Raw genomic sequence first — 20,381 nt, forward strand, 5'->3', positions numbered from 1 at the left:
TTTTATGACAATGGTTTTAAAAAGAAGTGAATACTGTTGTAGCATGAGATTCAAAAACTAAAAGATAATAAAATCAGGAAGAGAAAACTGAAATTGATTGTAATTTTGAGACCCTATAACTTGGAGGTGGTTGTTTTCTGCTCACTTGTGTTTAGGCAGTTGCTAAGGCTGGACAATGGTTACACTGAATCATGACTGAAGGGAGGCATGACAGTTTTTGTTTTGTTTTCTAATACTGCGGAGTGCTCCAGGCTCATCTTATATATTTCCTGCTGTAGTCCTAGAATCAACCATTTTTTAAAGGGCCCTGGTTCCTTTGTTGGAATTACCAACGAAGATCTGGGCATTAGGGTATGGTTTTTTTGGGCCATTTTGGCTGACAGAGCAAAGAAATGTATGTGGGTGTATTAACCCTTGTATATACATATCTATAAATGCTTCTCTGTGTAACCCTCTGTCTTATATTAAATTAAACATGAGTTCTGATTCTCCATCTCTACTGCATCACCGCGTGGATCATTCTAGCCTCCTCCCCTTGCTGATCTCTGAATTTCCATTCCCACAGTGAGGAAATGGGCTTTTCCCATCTGCCATCCAATTCCAGTACGTTTGTAGAGCAGTATCATAATTGTTAACCAGTACCCTCGTGGAGAACAACTTTATTGACTCTAGTACAGTACTTATTGGTAGTCCCTTTTGAGTTGAGTCTTCCAGACTCCTTTTGTTTTCAGTCACTTAGATCCGTACCTTTTCCTCCACTCATTTTAGTGAGGTTTTTAAAAATACCTTTGAGGTACAGTTAGGTTCTCTTGCCACAGTCTGGGATTCTTCCAACCTCCTGTGTTTAAAAATATTTGCATATATTAAGGTTTACTCTTTTTTTTTTTTTAAAATACAGATGGGGTTTTGCCATGTTGCCCAGGCTGGTCTCAAACTCTTGGGCTCAAGCAGTCCACCTACTTTGACTTCCCAAAGTGCTGGGATTATAGGTGTGAGCCACTGTGCCTGGCCAAGGTTCATTCTTTGTTCTATGAAGTGCTAAAGGTTTTCACAAAAGCATTATGTCATATATGTACATTATAGTCTCATACGGAATAATTTCGCTACCCTAAAAATTCCCCGTGCTTCACTTACTCATCCTTTTCTTCCCCACAGGACCCTGGTAACCACTGATCTTTGCTTTTTCTGGAATGTCATATAATTGTAATCATACTTACATAGTAGCCTTTCAGACTGGTTTCTTTCCCTTAGCAACATGGACTTAAGGTTCCTGCATGTCTTTTCATGACTGTTTTTTGTTTGTTTGTTTTTTTGTAGAGATGCAGTTTTGCTCTGTTGCCCAGGTTAGAGTGCAGTAGCATGATCTTGGCTCACTGCAACCTCTGCCTCCTCGGTTCAAGCAATTTTCCTGCCTCAGCCTCCCGAGTAGCTGGGATTACAGGCTCCTGCCCCCCATGCCCAGCAAATTTCTTTTGTATTTTAGTAGAGACGAGATTTCACCATGTTGCCCAGAGTGGTCTCGAATTCCTGAGCTCAGGCAATCCGCCTGTCTCAGCCTCCCAAAGTGCTAGGATTATAGGCCTGAGCCACTGCCCTAAGCCTTCAGATGGAGTCTCACTCTGTCGCCCAGGCTGGAGTGCAGTGGTGCAATCTTGGCTCACTGCAACCAACAGCTCCTGGGTTCAAGCAGTTCTCCTGCTTCAGTCTCTTCAGTAGCTGGGATTACAGGCACCTGCCACCATGCCTGGCTAAGTTTTGTGTTTTTAGTAGTGATGGGGTTTCACCATGTTGGCCAGGCTGGTCTCAAACTCCTGACCTCAGGTGATATGCCCATCTTGACTTCCCAAAGCACTGAGATTATAGGTGTGAGCCACTGCCCCGGCCTTTTATGGCTTAATGGCTCATTTCTTCTTTTAGATGCATAATACTTAGGTGTATGGCTGTTCCACAGATTGCTTATCTATTCATCTATTGAAGGACATCTCGGTTACTTACAGTTTTTGGGAACTTATGAATAAAGCAGCTATAGCCATTTGTGTGCAGGTTTTTGTGTAGATGTAAGTTTTCAACTCAGTTGGGTAAATATCTGGGACTGTGATTGCTGGATCTTATGTTAAGATTGTGTAAAAAGCTGCCAAACTGTCTTCCAAAGTGACTGTATCATTTTGTATTTCCACCAGCAGTGAATGAGGAGTGCTGTTGCTCCATATCCTCACTAGCATTTGGCATTCGGTATTATCAGTTTTGTGGATTTTAGCCATTCTAATAGGTGTGTAGTGGTATCTTGTTTTGATTTGCAATTCCCTGATGATGAATGATACTGAGCATCTTATATGCTTATTTGCCATCTGTATCTTCTTCGGTGAGGTATCTGTCCAGATATTTTGCCCATTTTTAAATTGGGTTGTTTGTTTTCTTATTGTTGAGTTTTCCTAGCCCCTTGTGTGTTTTGGATGCAACTCTTTTATCAGATATATGTTTTGCAAATATTTTCTTCTAGTCTTTTTTTTTCATTCTCTTAACAGTGCCTTTTGCATAGCAGAAGTTTTTAATTTTAATAAAGTTCAACTTAGCAATTTTTTTTTTTTTGAGACGGAGTTTCACTCTTGTTACCCAGGCTGGAGTGCAATGGCGCGATCTTGACTCACCGCAACCTCTGCCTTCTGGGTTCAGTCAATTCTCCTGCCTCAGCCTCCTGAGTAACTGGGATTACAGGCACGCGCCACCATGCCCAGCTAATTTTTTGTATTTTTAGTAGAGATGGGGTTTCACCATGTTGACCAGGATGGTCTCGATCTCTTGACCTTGTGATCCACCCGCCTTGGCCTCCCAAAGTGCTGGGATTACAGGCTTGAGCCACCGCACCCAGCCAGCAATTTTTTTCTTTCATAGATCATGCTTTTTGGTGTTGTACCTGAGATCTCATTGCCGGCCCCCTAGATTTTCTCCTATGTTATCTTTTAGAGGTTTTATAGGTTTGAATTTCGTAATCCACTTTTGACACAGCATTGGCTCACACATATTTCTAGATTATTTTGTTTTTCATGTTTACAATTTTAAATGATTGCTTTCTAGTTTATTCAATTATTGTACTGTAATTTTCTTGGCTTTTTGTCCCCCTGTTGACTTTTTATAAAAACAAATGGAAACAACCTAAATAATAACGGATGTTTGTGCTTAGCTCTTTTTGTATTTAGGCGGTTGCTTCAGCAGCACTTATGCTAAAATTAAAAAGATACAGAGAAGATTCGCATGGCCCCTGTGCAAGGATCACATGCAGATTCATGAAATGTTCCATATATATGTGTATACATCTATGTACGTATATATATTTTCCCTTTGGAAAGCAGTTTCACTGGCAGTATGCATCTAAAGATATAAAAATGCTTATAATCTTTTAACTAATAATTGTATTACTGAGAATTTATCCTAAGGCAATGACCAAAACATGAACTTTGTAAGGGCAAGAATTTTACAATGGCATGCAGAGCACTCTCAAGTATCTCTTATAAGAAAAAATTAAATCATCCTAAACACAAGAAAGTTTTTTGAGACAAAATCTCACACTGTTGCCCAGGCTGGAGTGCAGTGGCACAATCTCAGCTCACTGTAGCCTCTGCCTCCCAGGTTCAAGGGATTCTCCTGCTTCAGCCTCGCAAGTAGTTGGGACTGCATGTGTACGACACCACGCCTGGCTATTTTTGTGTATTTTTAGTAGAGATGGGGTTTCACCATGTTGGCCAGGCTGGTATCAAACTAACTCCTGACCTCAGGTGATCTGCCTGCCTCCCAAAGTGCTGGGATTACAGGTGTGAGCCACCGTGCCTGGCCAGTGTTTCGTATTTTTTAATACAAAAAATGTAAAATAAAAAATTATTTAAAAAACAGCAGGCCTGGCATGGTGGTGGTGGCATGGGCCTGTAATCCCAGTTACTCAGGAGACTGAGGCAGGAGAATCACTTGATCCCGGGAGTGAGCGGAGATCATGTCACTGCACCCTAGGCCGGGTGACCAAGCGAGATTCTGTCTCAAAAAACTTTTTTGTGTTTAGGATGATTTAATTTATTCTTATAAGAGATACTTGAGAGTGCTTTGCATGCCATTGTAAAATTCTTGCCCTTTCGAAGCTCATATTTTGGTCATTGCCTTCGGATAAATTCTCAGTAATACAATTATTAGTTAAAAGATTATGAGCATTTTTAAATCTTTAGATGCATACTGCCAGTGAAATTGCTTTCTAAAGGGATTTTACCTATTTAGAAAACCATTGTCTCATATTCCAGATGATAGAAGTTGATACTAAAAGTAATTAAGATGGTAATTTTTTATTGTAAAAGTTGTTGACCGGATTTTACTATTTATTAGAAAATACAAGCATTTTGGAAAATTTGGGCCATTTACTTTCTCTTGTTGTGCTTTTATCATTTATCAATGAATTAGATGCTCTCAGATGTGAGGTACAGCATGTTACTATTTCTAAAACAGCATTCCACATGTCTGATATTTGGTGGTCCGGAATGGGAACTTTGTTTAGATCTGTTCAAGCTTCACGTATTTTGGCGGCATTCATTGCTTACACATGTCTAAGGGTAAAGTATGGTATGATTGCTTAGATAATTAGTAAGAATATTCTTCAGCTTGTTTACCTAAGTAAGATAGCAAGGAGGCAGAGTTAAATGAAAAGGAGACAAACTGAACGAGTCATATGATTTAAATGCGAAAATTAGAAAGGACAGACTTTACATTTTGGTAGAGCAGTTTCTCATCTTTACAGTGTAGTTTCTAGTACAGCTGTAATGAGCACCTAAGCAGTGAACCAGTGAAAAGTCAAAGGAATGTCTCTCTTCTCATATGCCAGGAGTCTGTTTTCCTTCAACTTCAGAGACCTCCGGATTTTCAAGATGTGTTGTGGAGAAGGTAGGGAGTTCATTTAAAAAGCTCTGTATAGTTGAGAAGATGATATAATAGTGTGTTAAAGTTTTAAACATAGTTCCAGTCACCCTAACTCAACTATTTTTGTGTTTTACATAATGTACCTTATGGGCAAAAATATAAACAATTTGTAATCTTCATTTTTGCATTTAACATAAGAACTTTCCCATGTTTGCATATCGTTTTCATAAATATTTTAAGAGGTTTATAGTTCATATGTTTGATTTACTTCAGTGTCTTTAAAGGTTTTGCTAATGTTGGATATTATTTGGCTGAACAAATTATTTTTCAAATACTAGGTCAGAAGAAAATGCTTTGCAATCTTGAGTGCTAGTTTTTTTTCTTCATTGAGACAGGGTCTCTCTCTGTCACCCAGGCTAGAGTGCAATGGTGCAATCTTGGCCCTCTGCCACCTCTGCCTCCAGGGTTCAAGCGATCCTCTGAGGTAGCTGGGACAACAGGCATGCACCACCAGGCTCAGCTAATTTTTAAAATATTTTTTGTAGAGACAGAGTCCCACTATATTGCCGAGGCTGTCTTGAACTCCTGGCGTCAAGTAATCCTCCCACTGCAGCCTCCCAAAGTGTTAGGATTATAGGTGTGAGCCACTGTGCCTGGCCCTTAAAAATCTAACAGGTGAAATCTATGCCTCCTTAGAAACTGAATCTGAATTTTATTTGTGATGCACTATAATGGTATTTTTGCAGTGTTTGGCGAATTTAACTCTTGTTCCTTACATTATGGCTTTGATAAACTTGAGAGATGCTTCTGCTATCTGACTTAATGTTGTAATTTGTTGCTGAGGTTTCTTTTTTTAATTTGAGATGGAGTTTTGCTCTTGTTGCCCAGGCTGGAGTACCGTGGTGCCATCTCAGCTCCCTGCGATCTCTGCCTTCTGGTTTCAAGTGATTCTCCTGCCTCAGCCTCCGGAGTAGCTGGGATTACAGGCATCCACCACCACGCCTGGCTAACTTTTGCATTTTTAGTAGAGATAGGATTTCACCATGTTGTCCAGGGTGGTCTGACCTCATGATCCACCCGTCTTGGCCTCCAGAGTGCTGGAGTTACAGGCATGAGCCACCGTACCTGGCTATGTTGCTGAGGTTTTAACTATACTAGGCTTGAAATACATGTTCTATTATTTATTGGAGATTAGGACAAAGGAGCCAAAGCAGAAGTAGGGCGAACTAGCTGCGGCTTAATGTTCTTTTCATTACTTTCGTGAAATAACCTGTAAGACTTGGAAATATGCAAAGTTTAGCTTATTTTCCACAAAGATAGGGGAGTTGAAGGCAAAAGCCTGTATTTTATTTAAGCAGTTTTATGCTGCAGATATGTACAGATTTCATATACTAGATCTTTAATAACAAAATTATTCATAATAGCAAAAAAATTCAAAGCAATCTAAAAGTAGAATAGGGGTTATGCTGTTCACTCAGATGGTAGACTCCTATTTCACACTTACAGATGTGGATATTATATAATAATTTTTATTTTTAAATCAGCTTTACTGAGGCTTAATTTACATACAGTCAAATGCACACATATGAAGTGTAGAGTCTGAGTTTTGGTAAAGTATATATCTGTTTAACCACCACCCCAGTCAGTATATAGACAGCTCCATCACTTTTTTTTTTTCCTGAGACAGTCTCACTTTGTCAACCAGGCTGGAGTGCAGTGGTGAGATCTTGGCTCCCTGCAGCCTTGACTTCCGGGTACAAGCAATCCTCCTGCCTCAGCCTCCAAGTAGCCAGGACTACAAGCCTGCACCAGGACGCCCAGGTAATTTTTTGTATTTTTTGTAGAGACGGGGTTTTACCATGTTGCTCAGGCTGGTCTCGAACTCCTGAGCTCAAGCGATCCCCCTGCTCCCCGCCTCTGCCTCCCAAAGTGTTGGGATTACAGGCGTGAGACATAACAAAGTTTCTTTATGCCCTTATCCCTTCCCCTCCAGACAACCACGGATTTGATTTCCACCACTGAAGAATGGTTTTGCCTATTCAAGAACTTCAAATAAATGGAATCAAATCAGTCCGATTCTTTACTGTATCACTTCCCCAGCCCCCAGTGTATTTTTGAGATTTACCTATGCTGTTGTGGATATGAGTAGTTTTTCCTTTTTATTGCTTCTTCCTTTTATTGGTGTGACACTTTTACTTTCTGATAGACATTGGGTTTTTTCAGTTTCTTACTATTTTGAATAAAGCTACAGTGAACTACAGTCGTGTGTGTGTGGGTGTGTTTTTACCTCTCTTGGATTGTACCTAGGAGTGGAATTGCTGGGTCTTGTGGTAAATGTGTATTTAACATTATGAGGAACTACTAGATTGTTTCTGTTTTATGCACTTATCGGCTATATATAAGAATTGAACTTGTTGCACATATTTGACAAAACTTGGTATTGCCACTCTCTATTAGCCAGCTACAAAATTGAAATGTATGTCTTAGCACTTGCAGTTATAGGAGTTTATTACCTATTTTTAATGGGCTGCTTCTGAGAGACTAATTACCTTTTTATTAGTTTCTTGCATGGCACAGAGGGTCAAAATAGTATTTTACTTACTACCTAGAATGGCTTTTTGCTGTAGTACATGTAGTGCTTGGCTTTGTCATATTTCCATCCATACCTAGTTTTCATTGTATACAGCTTCCTTCACAAGTGGTATACAAATCCTGACTAGAGCTTTTTCTCCTGCTTCTGGGAATGTTTATATTAGCTTTTCAGTTTCCCTAGCTGGCCAGCTTTCCTTGAATAGAAGTCTTATTTGAAGCCACTTCCATTAGCTAGCTTAAGGCCTCTGTCTTTTGGGACTAAATGTTGGTCTTATGTAAAAGTAAGGATTTTATTTAAATTATGAAGTGTATCTTTATAGTGCCAAAGACATAAAATAAGTTAGATATCATCTGCCTAAGAAAACAAAATTTTGATCTTATTTGTGGATTGTTGGAATTTTTGACCCCCTTTATTTTTTCCTTCATTTTATTATGAAAAGTTTCAAACGTACAGAAAAATTGAAAGAATCATGCAGTGAATACCTGTATATCTATCACCTAGATTCTATAATTAACATTTTGCTGTATTTGCTTAATCACATACGTGTTAGTTATTTTTGATGATGTGTTTAGGCTACTGCCTTTCTTTATAAAAGTGGTGTAAATTGGTAGATCCTATTAGGCAGTCAGTATCACTTTTGTGTGATAAGAGAATTAAGTCCTTCACTGATTCTGTGGTCTTGTGAAGGTGGCTATTTGTGAACCCCATTATCATTGGTTGAGAGCTTAGTCATTTATTTTCAAATGAATTCCAAGTAAATTACGTTACAAAGGTAGAAGAAAGGCAAAGGAAACTGGTGGTAGAAAAGATTTATACCATCAGGGAGGTGTGAAAATGCTACCAACCTGTTTGCCCAATTGATAGAAATACTATAACACAAGTAGCTACCGTGTACTGAGTGGTTACCATGTTCTAGAGCTTCATCTCATTCTGATTTTAACAACAACTCCATTAGCAAACGGTATTATTAGCCACATTTTATGGATTAGGAAACTGAGATTGAGTGAGATTGAGTAATTTACTTAAGGGCTCATTCATTAAACAGCCCAACTGGTACTCAAACCCAAGTCCGTTTCACTCCCAAACGCATGCTTTGAGCCTGAAGTCTGTACTGCTGAAAGTTTCTCTTGTTGGAGAATTTATATTTTGCATTAATTTATGTCTTCAAAATTGTACAAAGTATTGGGCCACACCGAATTTGAGTCTGGTATAGCAGCCTTCTTGTAGAAAGAGTTTATCATATAAACATTTTTATGCCTGTGAAGACCTCTTAATTCTTGAGGATGGAGGGCCCTTTTTCAAATCAGACATCCTGGGATTTTTACTGACCTTATTTCATTCTCTGAAGAATGAAGGAATTTTCCACTTTGTAGTAAGTCTTGGAATATATAGCATTCCTTCTATAGCTGAACTAGATAAAATATTAGTAAGTCTGTTTAGAATATGACAGTGGAAGTTTTTTGCTCTCTTTTTTTAGAAGATGTTTTTGGAATTATAGTCAGTTTGAAACTTGGTCTTACTAATAAAGAAGAGAAACATAGGTGAGCTCCCTTGCTCCCTGGTTGCTCTTGGTATAAGTCTCACTTAAGTTTCTCTGATGATTTTCAGGGTTTATTTTTGTGAGTGACCCAAGGAACAGTGTATTTGGATTTGAAAACTGAATGAGTGGAGGTGCAGTAGTTCTGAATCTTTTTGGAGTTTATATACTCCTTTTTGAAGCTGATGAAAGCTAGGGAAACTCCCCAGAAAAAATGCGTAATATGCACACAAATACAATTTTACATACAAATTCTGTCCATCCAGTGGCTCCCAAGTCTACCAACAGAGTGCCCTAGATAAAAAAAAAAATTATTTAAAGGGAAAAAAATTAGGGAACTGAAAAGTAAGATTTGAGCATCAGTTTTTATTTTTCACAAATGTGCATTTCACAAAATTGATTGTATTAACAGAAATTTTGTTTTAGTATTTAAGATTTTATTTTATTTTAAGACAGGATCTCACTCTGTCACCCAGGCTGGAGTGCAGTGGCAGTCATAGCTCACTGCAGCCTTGAACTCCCATGCTCAGGTGATCTTCCCATCTCAGCCTCATGAGCAGCAGGGACTACAGTCACGTGCCACCAGGCCTGACTAATATTTTGGTATATTTTCTATAGAGATGGGGTTTCACCATGTTGCCCAGGCTGGTCTCTAACTCCTGAACGAAAGCAATTACACCTGGGATTACAGGTATGAGCCACACTGTGCCCAGCCTGTATTCAAGATATTAGTATTTTGTCGAGTCTTTAAGGTGTCAGCTTTTGCCAATGTGTTAAAAAAGGATATTCATGAGTTAGCCAAGGTTCCTAGGGGTAGATGAAATTATTTGATGATTTCTAAACTTGGTTTTTCATTTGTTTCTTCTACCATCAAATCATTTTCTCAAAGCTAGTGAGGCCAAATAATTAGATAAAATCTTTTGCCAATTCCTAACTTAAGATTTCCATTTCTTCTTTAACCAATATCTATATACATAGTACCTCTTTACTTCCTTTTTCTTTTTTTGAGACGGAGTTTCGCTCTTGTTACCCAGGCTGGAGTGCAATGGCGCAATCTCGGCTCACCGCAACCTCCGCCTCCTGGGTTCAGGCAATTCTCCTGCCTCAGCCCCCTGAGTAGCTGGGATTACAGGCACGCGCCACCATGCCCAGCTAATTTTTTTCTATTTTTAGTAGAGACGGGGTTTCACCATGTTGACCAGGATGGTCTCGATCTCTTGACCTCGTGATCCACCCGCCTCAGCCTCCCAAAGTGCTGGGATTACAGGCTTGAGGCACCGCGCCCAGCCTGCTTCTTAAACCTTCTGATATAAATGTTTAGGAATTGTCCTACATGTTTTATTACATTAATCTCCACAGCAACTCTGTTAGGAACTTAGTATTGTCTGCATTTACAGATGTGGAAAGCAAGGCTAAGAAAGGTTAAAACTCAGTCAAGACCAATTCTGATACTAATAGGCAGGATCAGGATTTGAACTCATGTTACTAGCTCCAAAGCCTATTTTCTTTCCCTTTTACCGTCCTGCTGTATGATCAGAGTTGATCATGTTTTTTGATCATAAGTGTGACTGATCTATTCAGGCCAAGTTTCCATCAGCGAGAAGGGTCTATATTTTCTTCTATAGCTAGCTTATTTATATTTTCTTCTGTAGCTAGCTTATTGTAAAATTACTTTGTATATAAGTTAGACTTTCAGGTTGTGAAATGTCAGGAGTGCTGAATTTACTGGCTAGATTGTTAAACTCTAAATTAAATCCCAGGAGGCTAGCTGGGGGGATCTCCTGCCTGTTCTGTTTATATATATGGATGTTTCAGATACCAGACTCTGACAGAGACAATTTCAGTGTGACTGAAAAGTTTATGGAAGGCTTGTTACTAAATTTAGCATCATTTTCAGGAAGGAAAACCCCTAATGGTTTAGAACAGGACTGAAAAAGAATTTAACTCTAAAGGGTAGATAAGCTTTAAATGTTAGATTGATTAGAGGTCAGGTGTGTATTTCCTACCTCTCTTGGGGTAGCCGTAGGAGGGAACCTCCAGGCCAGCTGCCCAGTGGTTTTTGCTGAAATAGCAGCCTGGATTGGCATTCTGGGAAGGTAGTTTGGTTTGCTGAGTGAGTTTCGTGAGACTCAGCAGCTTTCTTGACAAAATACTTCTTCTAAACTTTGTACTTTGTTTGCCTTGTTTCAGCCTTTTGTACACAGTAAAACAGGAAGGAAAATTAGTAGCCTGGCTGACTATGACCTTAGGTGCATATTTTTTAGTTTGGACTGATTACACAGGGCTTTAAATGAGGTAGCATAGAGCAGGAAAAAAATTGATAGAATCCCGAGAGGTTAATTGAAGTGGAAACCAGTGTGTGAAGAGTAATACCATGTAGTTCCCAAGGTAATGAAACTTGGCATAAAGGAAAATTAAGTTGACTGATTTGAGATACGGAGAGAAATTGGATGTAAATGTAAAGGAATTATTTTCAGTCTTAACTTTTGTTGAGTCTCTATTTACAAATTAAGGGAATGTCTTTTGTGAGGGTTCTTTTAACAGAATTCCTATGGGGTTTAAAAAGGACAAAGTACAATTCAAGTGGCAGGGCTGTCAAAAGCCACTTTGAATGAATTGTATCCATGCTTAGTTAGGGTGAGGAAGTTGGACTGTTTGACTTAAAAAGCTTTGTTTCCTCCTCAGCTTCACCCTCTTTCCATGTGCTTCCTGAAGCTATGTGTGGGATATTAGTATAAAGGAAGGGGAAGTCTTCTCACCTCTTTCCATTTTTCTCCCTGCCATAAGTTCACAAAGTTTTTCACGTTAGAAACTGTAAAAACATAAACAGCTTTTCCAGAACCAAATTAATCCTATGATTTCATGGTTCATACGGTGTGACACTGGAGTGGGGGCAGGAGGGTGGAGATGCAAGGTGTTTGGACCCTTCTGGTTTATGGGATTGTCTTTTTCCCTTTTTCCCCTTAGGAACCACGTGAATGTTGAGGGGGCGACACACAAGCAGGTGGTGGACCTGATCCGAGCAGGCGAGAAGGAATTGATCTTGACAGTGTTATCTGTACCTCCTCATGAGGCAGATAACCTAGATCCCAGTGACGACTCGTTGGGACAATCATTTTATGATTACACAGAAAAGCAAGCAGTGCCCATATCGGTCCCCAGATACAAACATGTGGAGCAGAATGGTGAGAAGTTTGTGGTGAGTGTCAGCCCAACTCCATCCTCAAACATCTAGCTTTTGTTTCCCCTAGTCTTATCATTACGCAGATATCACAGTGGTAGATAAAAGACTGCAACGTAGGTCAGTTTGTCTACCAGGAGGATGAGTTCACACGTAAACAAAAGACACTGACCCTGACTTATTGCAGGGCGTGAACTACAGTAATGGAGAAGAGTCCTATTCAGCTTAAGTATAATTCCATTTTATTTTCAGATAGTTTCAAGTTTGCATTCTGGTTTGTTGTCAGCGTGCGAGTTTTTGTTTGTTAAGTTTTATTTTTGTTCGTTCTTTTGTTGGTTGCCGTCTCTTTGCTGATAGTCTCTTACTTACTGTTGATTCTATGGAGCTATAGGGCAAGATTAATTTAAAAAGATGGTGTACTCAGAGATATTTGAGTAATAGAGAGGTTTGCCCATTTCAGAACTTGGATATCTCTGCGCTTCTTTCCACATCGTGTTCTTTTCATTTTCTTTGGAGGTATCTGTGTGAATGATTAACTGTGGTTTTTCCCATGAGTTTCCTGAATGCAATTCCCATGAACTGTTGCACACATTTCCAGTCTGTTGCTGTTGTAGTTATGCAGGAAAGCCCATCTTGAATTTTTAGCGATGTGTGCTAGACTCTTTCCTGAAAGCCTTTGTTCTTCAAAGCCTAATTGCTGTGGATAGCTCAGTCTACTTAATTTTTCTCTTGGTTGCAGTATGCTTTATTGCCTTTAATTATTTGTGGAGTGTTGCTGTAATGAGAAATGTTCATTATTCTTAGTAGAAAATGCAGCGGGTTCTGTTAGATGCTGGCAAACAGGCTACAGGTGTTTAAAGCTGAACAGTTGACTAAAGGGCAGTCTCTAAAACTGAGATTTAGCCTCTGCGTAGGAACGAGCTGCGGTACTCATTTACATTTACGGTAAATTCTTTTTAGTGAAGAGATAAGAAAAGCAAGGAAGCTAGAAAAGTTGCAGAGGATCAAATAATGCTTGGTTGCATCTGTAATTTAGCTGTAGATGATAGCATATAGGTTTCATTTCAGCACAGACTTCTGTAACACAGAATTTAGAGTTGATGTTTCTAAAGTGCTAACTTTGAGTCATAAGCATGTAAGAAGTTGAAATCAAGGTCACGTCCTAAAAGTAGAGCAGATCGGATGTTGAGACCTTTTGGGAATTACCTAAAACCTTGGGAACTTGAGAAAAGGAGTGATACTACTAACTGTACCTTTATTTATTTTTATTTATTTATTTTTTTGAGATGAAGTCTTGCTCTGTCCCCCAGGCTGGAGTGCAGTGGTGTGATCTTGGCTCACTGCAACCTCCGCCTCCTGAATTCAAACAATTCTCCTGTCTCAGCCTCCCAAGTAGCTGGGATTACAGGCATGTGCCACCACACATGGCTAAATTGTGTATTTTTAGTAGAGATGGGATTTCACCATGGTGGCCAGGCTAGTCTCGAACTCCTGACCTCAGGTAATCCGCCTACCTCAGTCTTCCAAATTGCTGGGATTACAGGCGTGAGCCACCACAGTCAGCTCACTAATTGTACTCTTAAAATCAACTTTATTGAACGTAGTTTACCTGTTTTAACATTCACCTATGTTAAGTGTCCACTTTTACAAGTTTTGACAAGTATACATAGTCTTGTAACCACCACCACCAACACAATGAAGATTTAAAACATTTTCATAGCCCCAAAAGTTCCCTCATGCCCTTTGCAGGCAGTCCTCACCCCTTTACCACTGCCGTTGTCAACCACGAATCAGCTTACTGTCACCGTGTTTTACCTTTTCCAGAATGTCAAATAAATGGAATCTTATCGTATGTACTCTCTTGTATCTGGCTTTGTTCAATTACTATCGTCCTTAAGATGGGTTATACATTGTGATTTATAGCAAATATTTGATTTGTCCCCTTTTTTTTGTTGAGACGGAGTCTCACTCTGTTGTTCAGGCTTGAGTGCAGTGGCATGATCTCGGCTTACTACAACCTCCGCCTCCTGGGTTCAAGCGATGCTCCTGGCTCAGTCTCCTGAGTAGCTGGGACTGCAGGTGTGCACTGCCACGCCCAGCTAATTTTTTTTTTTTTTTTTAGTAGAGCTGGGGTTTCACCATGTTTGCAAGGATGGTCTCAATCTCCTGACCTCGTGATCCTCCTGCTTTGGCCTTCCAAAGTGCTGGGATTACAGGTGTGAGCCACCGCTCCCAGCCCTGTTAGTAGCCCTCTTTTTAGTAGCTGAGTGGTAGTCCATTGTATAGATTTACTACAGTTTGTTCCTCCCTTCTTTGTTGATGCACATGTGGGTTGCTTCCAGTTTTGGACTAGTATGACTAAAGCTGGTGTGAAATAATATTAATATACTGGTCTTTGTGTAGATATACGTTTTAATTGCTCTTGAGCACATACCAAGAAATGGAATTGCAGGGTCTTATAGTAAGTGTAAGTTTAACTGGGCGGGTGAGGTGGCTCACACCTGTGATCCCAGCACTTTGGGAGGCCAAGGTGGGCGGATCACAAGGTCAAGAGATCAAGACCATCCTGGACAACATGGTGAAACCCCGTCTCTACTAAAAATACAAAAAAATTAGCTGGGCGTGGTGGCGCGTGCCTGTAATCCCAGCTACTCAGGAGGCTGAGTCAGGAGAATTGCTTGAACCCCAGGAGGCGGAGGTTGTGGTGAGCCAAGGTTGCGCCTCCACTGCACTCCGTCCTGGCTCCTGGTGACGGAGTGAGACTCTGTCTTAAAAAAAAAAAAAAAAAAAAAAAAACAAAGTGTAAGTTTAACCTTAAAGAACTGCCAAACTGTTTTCCAAGGTGGCTATACCAGTTTTACATTCTCATATGCAGTGGAGAGTCCCAGTGGCTCCATAACCTCTTGATATTTTCAGTCTTTTAAATTCTAGCCATTCTCATGGACATAATGATATCTTACCGTGGTTTTAATTTGCATTTACCGAATGACTCATGATGATGAGGTGATTTTTGTGTGTTTAACGGTGTCTTCATTGATGAAGTAGTAGCTGTGTAATTCTTTTGCCCATTTAAAAAATTTTGTTGTAGGGATTCTTTATATATTCGGGCGCTATAAGTCCTTACCATACGTGTGTGTGTGTGTGTGTATGAATGAATGATATATTTTCCAGTAGCTTGAAAAAGGACTTCGATAAATGGGGCACAGTGGCTCACGCCTGTAATCCCAGCATTTTGGGAGGCCGAGGTGGGCAGATCACCTGAGGTCAGGAGTTTGAGACTAGCCTGGCCAACATGGTGAAACCCCATCTCTACTAAAAATACAAAAATTAGTCAGACGTGGTGGCAGGAGCCTGTAATCCCAGCTACTTGGGGGGCTGAGGCAGGAGAATCACTTGAACTCCGGGAGGTGGAGGTTGCAGTGAGCTGAGATGATACCATGGACTCCAGCCTGGGCAACAAGAGTGAAACTCTGTCTCAAAAACAAACAAAAAAAGGACTTAGATAGATGTTTTGTAAATATTTCTTTCAGTTTGTGACTTGCCTTTTCATTTTTTAAAGAAGTATCTTTCAAAGAACAGAAATTTTAAATTTTGAGAACGTCTAGTTTATCAGTTTTTAAATTTATGGATAATGCTTTTTTGTTTCTAAGAAATCTACCTCACCCATGGCCAGGCGCGGTGGCTCACGCCTGTAATTCCAGCACTTTGGGAGGCCGAGGCGGGTAGATCACGAGGTCAAGAGATCGAGACCGTCCTGGTCAACATGCTGAAACCCCGTCTCTACTAAAAATACAAAAAATTAGCTGGGCATGGTGGCGCGTGCCTGTAATCCCAGCTACTCAGGAGGCTGAGGCAGGAGAATTGCCTGAACCCAGGAGGCGGAGGTTGCGGTGAGCCGAGATCGTGCCATTGCACTCCAGCCTGGGTAACAAGAGCGAAACTCCGTCTCAAAAAAAAAAAAGAAAGAAATCTACCTAACCCCAAGACACCCATCTTTTATGTTTTCTTACAGAAGTTTTATAGTTTCAGCTGTCTTTTTTTTTGTAAGAACTTGATTGTTTATTTTTGAGATGGAATCTCGCCCTTTCGCCCAGGCTGGAATGCAGTGGCGCTGTCTTGGCTCACTGTAAGGTTCAAGTGATTCTCCTGCCTCAGCCTCCCGAGTAGCTGGGACTACAGGCGCACGCCACTGTGCCCAGCTAATTTTTGTATTTTTAGTAGAGATGGGGTTTCACCACATTGGCCAGGCTGGTCTCAAACTCCTGACCTCATGATCCACCTGCCTCAGCCTCCCAAAGTGCTGGGATTGCAAGGGGTGAGCCACCACACCTGGCCAATTTATAGTATGTTCACAGAATGGAACCTGGGAGGCAGAGGTTTCAGTGAGCTGAGATCACACCACTGCACTCCAGCCTGGGCGACAGAGTGAGACTCGTCTCAAAAAAAAGAATAAATAAATGAAAAAAAGTACAATTAGAAATTTCATTCCTTTTCTCAAGTTCCTGAGGTTTTAGGTAATTCCCAAAAGTTTTCAACGTACAGTCTGTTCTGCTTTTAGGATGTGACCTTGATTTCAACTTCTTACATGCCTTATGACTCAAAGTTAGCACTTTGGAAGCATAAAACAAATTTATGACATTTTCATTACCTCAAAAAGAAAGTCATTCCCTGTAGTCATCATTCCCTAAACCTCCCATCCCCTCCAATTCTAGGCAAGCACTAATCTATCCTCTGTCTTATAGATTTGCATATTCTGGAAATTTCATAGAAATGAAATCATGGTTCTTTTTGTGACGGGCTTCTTGGCATAATGTTTTCGAGGCTTGTCTAAGTGTGGTATGCGTCAGTACTTCACTTTCACATTCTGTTATATGGATATACCACTTTTATTTATCTATTCTTCAATTGATGGACATTTGAGTTCTTTTCACTTTCGACTATTATGAGTCACGCTATTATGGGCATTTGCGTTACACGTTTTTGTCTAGATGTATGTTTTCATTTCTCCTGGACACATACATAGGAATGCAACTGCTGGATTATATGGTAACTCTTTAGGTGAACCTTTTGAGGAACTGCCAAACTGTTTTCCAAAGTGGCTGTACCATAGTTTTTCCTCCTGTGTTTAGGTCTGTGATCCACTTTGAGGGATTTTTTTTTTTGTATATTGTGATATATAAAGGTCAAGCCTTTTTTTTTCCCCCCCAATGTCAGTCAGGCTGGAGTGCAGTGGTGAGATCTTGGCTCACTGTAGCCTCTGCCTCCTGGGTTCAAGTGATTCCCTTGCCTCAGCCACCCTGAGTAGCTGGGATTACAGGCATGCACCACCACACCCAGCTAATTTTTGTATTTTTAATAGAGATGAGGTTTTGCCATCTCGGCCAGGCTGGTCTCAAACTCCTGACCTCAAGTGATCCACCCGCCTCGGCCTCCCAAAGTGCTGGGATTACAGATGTGAGCCACTGTGCCTGACCAGGTCAAGGTTTTGTTTTTTTTTGTTTTTTGAGACAGAGTTTCGCTCTTATTACCCAGGCTGGAGTGCAATGGCACGATCTCGGCTCACCGCAACCTCCGCCTCCTGGGTTCAGGCAATTCTCCTGCCTCAGCCTCCTGAGTAGCTGGGATTACAGGCATGTACCACCATGCCCAGCTAATTTTTTCTATTTTTAGTAGAGACGGGGTTTCACCATGTTGACCAGGATCGTCGATCTCTTGACCTTGTGATCCACCCACCTCGGCCTCCCTAAGTGCTGGGATTACAGGCTTGAGCCACTGCGCCCAGCCTGGTTTTGTTTTTATATGGATATCCGGTGTCAGCAACCCCGTGTTGAAAAGAAAATTATTTCCCCATTGAAACATCTTGACATCATTGTGGATAATCAATTGACTATGTGTGGTTCTGTTTCTGAACTCTTCAGTCCGTTTCATTGATCTGTTCATTATGTTCATCATTTCTCAACGTTTGTGTCATTTTGAGTTTGGCTTCTGTTACATGTCTTTTCCCTTGAGAATGAGTTATAGCCTCCTGGTTCTTTGTCTATTGAGTCATTTTGGATTGTATCTTGGGATATTATGAATGTTACATTGTGTGGACTCTGGGTTCTGTAATATTCCTCTGAGAAGTATTGATGTTTTTGTTTTAGCTGGTAGTAAGCCGTAAGCTGTGTCTCCTTCTGTGGGTTACACTTCAAATCTGTTTAATTCTTTCAGTCTTTGCTGTGCTACTTTGAGTCTGTATACATTCAAGAAGGGATTAGTCTGAGGTACATGTGGTGTTCATTCATAGAATTAAGGAATCACCTTCTCTGGATTTCTCTAGTCTCGGATTCTCCATTCACTCTGGTAGCAACCATGCTTACCTAGAGTCTTTTCCCTATATATTTGAGCCAGAAAGATGTCAGGTTCTGAGTTTTAGTTACTTAAATTGTGCTATTTTATAACTAATGCCCACAAGCAGAGCAAAGCCCTCTAAATGCAGGAATGTCCCTGGTCCTGTACAGATCATTGCTCTGTGTTTTGAATTTCCCCCACAGTCAGCCTGCTTTTAGTGTGTAATTCAGATGACTCATAATTGTTTTTGTATTTTGTCCAGAATTTGTAGTGTTTTAGTGGAAGGTTTGGTCTACAGGAAGTGTATGTACTACTTGAAATGGAGTTCTATCAGGTTTTTCTTTATGTATAATGAATATTATGTCTTGATGAACTGATCCCTTTAAGATCATTTATCTCTTTATATATCATACATCTCTATCTATATCTCTCTTTATCCCTGGTAATATTCTCTGTTCTGAAGTCTTTCTCTCATATTAACATATAGCCACTAATAGCCATATCACCTTTCTTTTGGTTATTGTTTTTGTTGCTGTCTTTTCCATTTAGCCTATTTATATATCTATGATTAAACTGGGTTTCTTTTCTTTTCTTTTTTTTTTTTTTTGAGACGGAGTTTCGCTCTTGTTACCCAGGCTGGAGTGCAATGGCGCAATCTCGGCTCACCGCAACCTCCACCTCCTGGGTTCAGGCAATTCTCCTGCCTCAGCTTCCTGAGAAGCTGGGACTACAGGCACGCACCACCGTGCCCAGCTAATTTTTTGTATTTTTAGTAGAGACGGGGTTTCACCATGTTGACCAGGATGGTCTTGATCTCTCAACCTCGTGATCCACCTGATTCGGCCTCCCAAAGTGCTGGGATTACAGGCTTGAGCCACCGCTCTTTTTTTCTTCTGAGACGGAGTTTCACTCTTGTTACCCAGGCTGGAGTACAGTGGCACAATCTCGGCCCATTGCAACCTCCGTCTCTGGGTTCAAGTGATTCTCCTGCCTTAGCCTCCCAGGTAGCTGGGATTAGAGGCATGCGCCACCATGCCTGGCTAATTTTGTATTTTTAGCAGAGACTGGGTTTCTCCATGTTGGTCAGACTGCTCTCGAACTCCTGACTTTAGGTAATCCACCCCTCTCGGCTTCCCAAAGTGCTGGGATTACAGGCGTGAGCCACCACGGCTGGCCTAAACTGGGTTTCTTACAGAAAGCTTATAGCTGGATCTTGCCTTTTTATCCAGTCTGGCAAAGGTTTTTATTTTGAATGCATAGACTACTTACCTTTAGTAGAGTTATTGCTATAGTTAGGCTGAATCTACCATCTTGTTTTCTGGTATCTATGTTGCATCATTATTTATTTATTTTTCCCTCATTTCCTGCCTTTTTTTGGATTGATAGAGTATTTTTAAATGATTCTATTTTCTCTCTACTATTGTTTTATTAGGTATAATTTGTTTTTTTCTTGGTTTATAGTATATGTCTGTAATTTACAAACATTTCCTTTCAAATTATATATTTGAATTTAGTTATATATATAATATATAGTACATGTATATTATAGTATAGCATATGTAAATATGTCTAATTTTATAATATAAAATATTCTATATTGAATATATATAATTTTATAACTATATAAATATACTATATATTTATATTTACATTGGCCATTTTGTCCCGCATCAGATGTTAATTCCTACAAATTTGTGAAATTTCTGGCTTTCCCTCTGTTATTGATTTCTAACTTTACCCCATTGTAGTTATAGATGGTACTTTTCATGATACCTTTTTTTCTGTGTCATGGTTTCTCTCTGTTGCTCAGGTTGACGCGCGCGCGCACACACACTCACACACTGTAT

General features: G+C 40.1%; 1 protein-coding gene and 1 non-coding gene across 16 annotated transcripts in view; both read left to right on the plus strand.

Annotated features, from left to right (window-relative positions):
* Positions 1–20,381, plus strand: part of SNX27 (sorting nexin 27) — a 120,320-nt gene that overhangs the window by 39,355 nt on the left and 60,584 nt on the right. For 9 of the 15 annotated variants that reach the window (XM_078355649.1, XM_078355647.1, XM_078355645.1 and 6 more), the window contains exon 2: positions 11,991–12,222. The exons of the other annotated variants lie outside the window; for them this stretch is intronic. Coding sequence is in view for 6 of the 9 variants with exons in the window: in XM_008984372.5 (XP_008982620.1) it covers positions 11,991–12,222 (232 nt within the window). In the remaining 3 variants the exon portion in view is untranslated. The remainder of the gene's footprint in view (positions 1–11,990; positions 12,223–20,381) is intronic. 15 annotated transcript variants of the gene reach the window in all.
* LOC118149313 (U6 spliceosomal RNA) lies at positions 3,202–3,304 on the plus strand. The gene has a single exon (XR_004736702.1). It is a non-coding gene; the product is annotated as a U6 spliceosomal RNA (small nuclear RNA).

The sequence above is a fragment of the Callithrix jacchus genome, chromosome 18, assembly GCF_049354715.1.
Source record: "Callithrix jacchus isolate 240 chromosome 18, calJac240_pri, whole genome shotgun sequence".
Classification (NCBI taxonomy): Eukaryota; Metazoa; Chordata; class Mammalia; order Primates; family Cebidae; genus Callithrix; species Callithrix jacchus.